The 7,117-nt window shown below is 49.8% G+C and overlaps 1 protein-coding gene across 4 annotated transcripts in view; it reads right to left on the bottom strand.

Moving 5' to 3' along the window:
• USP32 (ubiquitin specific peptidase 32) overlaps positions 1-4,441 on the bottom strand; it is a 126,317-nt gene extending 121,876 nt beyond the window's left edge. For 3 of the 4 annotated variants that reach the window (XM_077919674.1, XM_028708937.2, XM_077919673.1), the window contains exon 1: positions 4,109-4,441. In XM_077919674.1, coding sequence (XP_077775800.1) covers positions 4,109-4,166 — 58 coding nt within the window. In that variant the 5' untranslated portion in view covers positions 4,167-4,441. The remainder of the gene's footprint in view (positions 1-4,108) is intronic. The other variant, XM_028708938.2, reaches the window with a different exon arrangement.
• Between the last annotated feature and the right edge of the window lie 2,676 nt (positions 4,442-7,117).

Raw genomic sequence — 7,117 nt, forward strand, 5'->3', positions numbered from 1 at the left:
AACTTCTGTGCCTATCCATCCTTTGCCACAGCTTCCCAACACAAGCTTTCTTCCTGCTACTACTAACCCAGCCATTCATCCTTGGCCTGCAATGATTATGCTTTCCAACTCAGCACTCTCACCCAACATTCTCACAGCTCCCCAGCTCTGGAGCTCCCTCCCTGTGGTGATCAAGCTGTCTTCTACATCAGAGGTTTTCAACCTTTTTGAGTCCATGACTCCTTTAACCAACTGCATTCTTTCTGTGGCACCCCTGTTATGCCACCCCTTGCCTGCAGAGCTGACAGCCTCTCAACCTTTTTCAAACACCCTCCCTCGTGGAGTGTTCCCTCAGCCTCCTCTCCCCTCTCCTTGGGAGTCTTCCGGGCAGCTGCTGCAGCCCCTGGTCTCTGAACTGCCCCGCCCGAAAGAGAGGTGCCTCCCAGAGGCACCATTCGCCTGCAGAGCTTATAGCCAAGGCTGCTGCAATAAACAGCTGTGCAAGTATTTGGGAGGCGGAGACGTGAGAGGGCATCAGAGGAGGGAGGGAAGGAAAGAGAAAAGGAGGACAGTGGCACTCCTGACCATCATTCAAGGCACCCCAGGGTGCCACAGCACACTGGTTAGAAACCACTGTCCTACGTGAATCTCATTCAGGAGACAACAAATTTTTGCTTGCCTTTGGAACAAAACAGCAGGGGCTCTGTTGGTTTAACGGTATTGCTGACCATGTTATAACTGTAGCGTATTTTATGTTAGTTTGGATTGCAACTTTAATATTGGTTTTAAAAGGCTGCATTTTTGTGATTGTTGCTAGCTGCCTGGGCTCCTGTGTGAGGAACAAGAAGATACAAAGAAACAACAATATTGTTGTTGTTCTTATAATTAATTCCATGCAACCACTTAACTCTCAAGCCACAACCAGACATCTTGTCATAGTTCCTAAGCCAGGGATGGGAAACTTGTGGCACTCCTTTTTTTTTTTTTTAATTCCCAGACAGAGGAGGATACAGGTGAAAGCCACTTCAGAACCTTCTCCAGATGAACTTCCCACCATACACAAACATATGCATGCTGACCTACCAACAGCTGCCCTTCAGGAATGATCCTGACTTTTTAATATACTGATATAGTTTATTGCAGTTCTTTTCGGTGTCATTTAATGTAAACTGCCTTGAAGGATTTGTTGTCCTGAGAGGCGGGTTATTAATAAATGCGATAAAGAAACTCCTATCAGCCTCAGTCAGCATGATCAGTGGTGAGGGAAGATGAGAGTTGTAATCCAACATCTGGAGGGCCACAGCTTTCCCACCCCCTGCTTCAACGTCACCCACAAATCAGTATCTCCACTCAGCCTCATTCTCTGTTCTCACCAAGCTTGATTTTGGGGAGTGTACAGAATGTAGGCACCTCTTATGAAATCCCCAGATGAGCCCCCCATCTCCTCCTAGCTTTAACCATATTGTATGTCCCTCATAAAAGTGTGGTTAAATCAAAAAGATTGAGGGTACAACAAAAAGGAAGAGGACTTTGCCTCCTCTGCCCGTCATCCAGGAATTCAAGCAGTGATCCTCATTCTCTTCCTCCAGAGCCACCTGTGCCTCCGACCTACAACCATCAGTTGTCATAAAATCTACCTGACTCTTCATGAAACCTGACCCCCAGCTCACCATCATAGCAATATTGCACTCTCTGACACCACCCTCTCTTCTGCATCTTTATTGTCGTCCCAGTGCCATACGTCTGGGAAATCTGAGCCAAACCCACTCACCCAGCCTCATAAGGCCATTCAATTCTCCTCCTCCATTCCATGACAAACACTAATAATAATCAGTATGCATACAACGCTTCCAAAGATCCAAAGAGTTAAAAAGTAAAAGTATATAATCTTAGTAATCCTATGAAAAGCAAATCCCACTCCCCAAAAGCCGTTTGGCAACCTTCACCTGACTTATACTCCCCACCTACATTCAGCATGCACCTGAAATGCACTACCATGCAAGTCTGATCCATATGCTTCATATAGCCTCATAATCCCTGCTGCAAAGAACATGCATGGAAAACTCGCCCAACCCCCAGCAGACATACATTAGCTCTAAGACCACCTACACTGCTGCATTCACCCCATAAGTGGGATTTTTTAATTTAAAAAATTGAATGGTGCACTGTGAGCCACCTTGAAAATAGTAGTGAAAAGGCAGGATATAACTACTTTCAACAAACGAAATGTATCTCTCTCCATAGTCTCTGCCCACACTCCTATTGCCCATCAGCCTTACCCCACAGGGCTTCACTTAACATTAAGAAACTATCCCTAGAGATTCTGAGAACCTAAACAACTGCTGTCCAGTTGCCAACCTCCATTTGGGGGGCAAGGTTATTGACGAGATCCAGGAGCTCTTGGAGGAGACTGATTTTCTAGATCCATTTCAATCAGGGTTCCAGCCTGGTTTTGGCACAAAAACTGCCCTGGCTGCCTCATATGATGACCCCAGTCAGTGGGAGGGACAGGGGTAATAGATGTTTGTTAATCCTCCTCGACCTCTCAGCGGCTTTTCATACCATCGACCACTGTATCCTCCTGGAGAGGCTATCCATATTGAGGGTGAGTGGGACTGCTTTACAGTGGTTCTGGCCCTACTTCGATGGCTGTTTCCAGAGGGTGGTGCTTGGGGACTGCTCTTTGGCCCCATGAAACCTTCAATGTGGGTTCCTCAGGGTTCAATTTTATCGCCTAGGCTGTTTTAACATCTAAATGAAACTGCTTTAGTGGGGGGGGGGTTCATATGGAGTTTTGAAGTACACTGTCAGCAATATGCTGATGACAGACAGCTCTATTTCTCCTTTACTTCTCCAGGTGTGGCAGTGGATGTGCTGGACCGGTGTCTTGCCTCTGTAATGGACTCGAGGAGAGTCAACAAGCTCAATCCAAATAAGACTGAGGCACTGTTAGTGATTGGTTCCCTAAACCAAATGAACAGGAGACTGCCTGCTCTTAAGGGGATTACACTCCCACTGAAGAAGCAGGTATGCAGCTTGTGGGTGCTCCTGGACCCACTGCTGCTGCTTGAGGCCCAAGTAGCAAGTACCTTCCATCAGCTTTGGCTGGTGGTCCAGCTGCACCCCTTTCAGGACAGGAAGGGGACCTGTTATTATGATTTTCTTTGATTGTTTTATGGTCTTTTTATTTTGCTCTGTAAACTATGTGTTTTTTTATGTTGTACACCACTCTGGGATCTCTGGATAAAGGGTAGTATATAAATTGAATAGATAATAAATAAACTGTCACAAACAGAAAGCATACCATGCTCACAGCTTTCTTTCCTAGTAAGACAGTCTTAACCCGCAACCTACTACCCCTAAAGCCCCCTCATCCACCACCCTACAAACTCCTCCTTAACCCCTTCTGTACCCCATACCCCACATACTCCTCATTCCTCTCTCTTCAAACACCCCACTTGACCCCTGCAACTCTTGACCTAAACCACCCTCCCAAAGGGAGCTTGCTATTTCTCCTAAGCACACAGGCCTCAGATGTCCACCCTCAACATCCCTCCACCTCCTTCCACTCAAAAGATAACCTGAAGTCAGTCCTCTCCTCTGTTGGCATAGCCCCTCATTACCGTGCCCACCCCCACTGGCACATAATCAGCATGCACCTTAAGACCCACGCCCTCCCACACTCCCACGCCCGCCTACATCTGCATATCATTAGCGCACTCCCTGCCCACCCAATGCCCTCTCACCTCATTACCGTGCCTGCCTACATCTGCATATCGTTAGCGCACCCAACACCCCTTTTCACTGTCATGCCCACCACTTAACATTGTCACACCGTTATTAGATTTACCTTTCACTGGGAGGTCCCAGGGCGGGTTAGAGCAACATAAAAAATAAAAATAAAACCACTTGACAACAGAAACAACACGCTCCCACACGCCTCATTTGCATGCCATTTACATCCCTTGGTCAACTTCAAATGTAAAAAAACTCACTCTCTCACACACACCCCTCTCAGAGGGAGCCCCGCCATTCCCTGTCAAGCGCCCCCTCCGACCCAAAACTCCCCCCCCTCATTAGTAAAGCTCCCCCTCATTATCCTAAGAGGCCTGCCCCCCCCAGCACTCACCCCTCCGCAGGGCCTCGTCGTAGGTGAGGAAGCCGATGCGGGACTCCTTGTTGCCCATCGCGTCTCCCTCAGTCCATGGCGGGCGCTGCCTCCGCCGCACTCACCGGCCGGGGCCTCCCCCGGGGCTTCGTCCTGGCGCCGCCCAGAGGCTGCCCGCTCCCTCCCTCCCCGACCCCGAGCCTCGCGCAGGCTGCCGCCAACGCCAACGCCGCCCTCGCGCTCCCTCCGGCCTCGCGACACTAGCAGCGCCGACGACGACACCGCCGCCGCCGCCGACTCCTCAGAAGGCTGCTCGCCTCAGCTGCCGCCGCCGCCGCCGCCGCCTCCATGCCGAATCACGTGACGTCGCCAATTAACTGACTCCGCCCCCGCCAACCCCCCACTCGCCGTTCAAAACATCGCCCCGCCTCCTCCCCCGCGCGTGATGACGAAGGGTGGGAAGGGGCGGGGCGGTGGACGATGGGGCGGGGTGCGTCCCTAGAGATCGAGCCAAACAAAAGGGAGCAAAACGGAGGAGGAAAGGGGAAGCTGCTGCGCAGCGCTCACTTCCGGTAGCTGTTTGAAGGGGGCGGGTGGAAAGCGATCGTAAGGTCGGGAGGAGACGAGGAGAGTCTCGGAGGAACAGGCCCGCCAGAAGGTTTCCCCAATTGCATCCCCAGGCAGGGCGGGGAGGGAACCTGCGCTGCTGCCAGTCAGTGCAGGCGACACGGAGCTAGGCGGGCCAAAGGGCCTGACTCGGTATAAGGCAGCATCTTGCCTCCCAGTCCGACACACAAGTTCTCACAGTGGCCGAAAGAGGTTCCCCAAGGGTTGCCATATTTTAAAAGGCACCTACTCATAGCTGTCAACTTTTCCCTTTTCTTGTGAGGAATCCTATTCGGAATAAGGGAATTTCCCTTTAAAAAGGGGAAACGTTGACAGCTATGCACCTACCGCCTCAGAGCGTGGAGGCGGAGCAGGGCCACAGTGGCTGAACCTAGTTTTAACCACTAGTGCGTGCGTGATTTTGTTTCCTATATTCTGCGAGCAACGCCAGGTGCAAGGCACATAGTGCGTGGGTCGTAGTGCATACTGATAAGCGTAAAGGCCGATAAGAACGCAAGGGGCGGTCAAGGACCATCTTCTCCAGCACCCTCCTCTCACAGTGGCCGACCAAATGCCCTCTGACTGAAGACTGATTGGATAGTCCCAAAAACACCTCGAGGGCGCCAGACTACTTGGGGAAACCTGGCCTATTGCGTGGCACTGAGTTCCCTCTTGCGTTTAATTGGGAACCGGAAGTGTCTCTGCACTGCATCGCCGTCCACGTTCCCCTTTGGGCCCAATGTTAACTCCTCCCATCTCTGGCGCGTCGCGTGACGGAGGAGGCGGAGCAGGGTCCTGTGTTGTGGTTGGATCCCAGCGGGAGCGCCCATAGATCTAGCAAATGCGCAAAGTGACACTAGCTGTCATTTGTGTGCGCTTTCCCTCAGTGACGGGGCGGACCTGTTTTCCTCTCACGTTCCAATTCAAAGCTCAGGTTCCACCACAGAGATACCTAGTCCTAGAACGGCACCGCCTTGAAGCCCGTCGCAGCTTGTTGCTATGTTAATCAGGAAGTGTGCATGATGACGGTCTTGCCTTTTTGTCTCTATGGAAAGCTTATGCAAACGGCTTATGGCAACTTTAATTAGGGGTGGCGGCCATCTTGGGGCGGGGGAGGAAAGCTGTCCATCTGAGCCATAGAGGTACAAAAATTGTAGACGCGCACGCTTCTCTCAGGCGCCTATTGGAATTGGAGATGAGATTTGGCACTGTCAAATGGGCGTAAACCCTACACAACCTACGCTGGGTAGTTTTAGATTAGGGCTGCAGACACCAATGTCCAAATCCTCACTCAGCCATGAAGCTGCTTTGGTAGCCTTGAGCCAGTCAGTTTTTCACAAACCAAACTACCTTCCAGGGTTGTTGTGCGGGTAAAACCGAGATAAATGAAGCTATGCGCCCCACCTGTGCTCCTTGGAGGAAAGGCAGGCTCTAAATGTAATACGTAAATTCTGTGGGATTTGGGACACGTGTCACACAGCTTCCAGTTGTTGTTTTTCATATAAAAACATAATGTGATCCTTGCTGGATTGAGCCCAGCAGCCAAATACTTCATATCGCTTTGAGTTGCCGTGGCAAAAAAGCAGCTAATTAATTTAATGATCATTGTCTATGAAACAATGAACCTAAGTAAAAGTAACACTCACTGTTACAAACTCAGGGTCACACATACTTTCAGGCAGAACAAAAAACTGGAGATAGCTGAAAAAAATTAGACCAACCCAAATTGTAGTTAGTGGCATCATGAGGAGACATGGGCACATGAAGGGCACATGATGTCCTTAAAATTATGCTTGTTTTCAAATGGGTATAAAAACCCATTTTTATAAAAAACTGTTTGTGGTCCAGCCCCTTTCTTGCTAGCTTCCCAGATTGCTATAACTGTACCTCTATACTCAAGTATGGAATAAACTGGAAATTCCTGATCAGGTAACCGTTTACTTTTTCTGTGTCTCACTCCTGGGCTCTGGGCTCACAAAAGGGCTGCAGTCAGTGCTCCAAGCTCTGGTAGGAAATTTCCCACAGCAGTGATATGATCATAATCTGCAGCAGTTTACCAGATGCCCCAATGTTCATTTACAGTGTTTGAACTTCCTTTCCCCTCCTCCATCCCACTGGCTTTTTCCTTGAGCATCATGTCCTTTTAAACTATAAGCCTGAGGGAATAGCTTACGAACAGTATTTGCAAGCTGCTCTGGATGCAGCATAAATGCCTTGATATCCATCAAGGCCTCCCCAATAAATTCCAGTACCCCAGGAGCACAACGGAAAGTTAATGTTAGATGTTAACCCATTCTCATGTGGACAGCTATTGAGATAATCATAAAACAGGTGCCCTTGACACCAGCAGTTCTGGGGGACAGGTGGCAGGCGAGAGAGACCTCCAGACAAAGGGCCACTGGTCAAATTCCACATGATCAGGTT

Source organism: Podarcis muralis, chromosome 15 (genome assembly GCF_964188315.1).
Source record: "Podarcis muralis chromosome 15, rPodMur119.hap1.1, whole genome shotgun sequence".
Lineage (NCBI taxonomy): Eukaryota > Metazoa > Chordata > Lepidosauria > Squamata > Lacertidae > Podarcis > Podarcis muralis.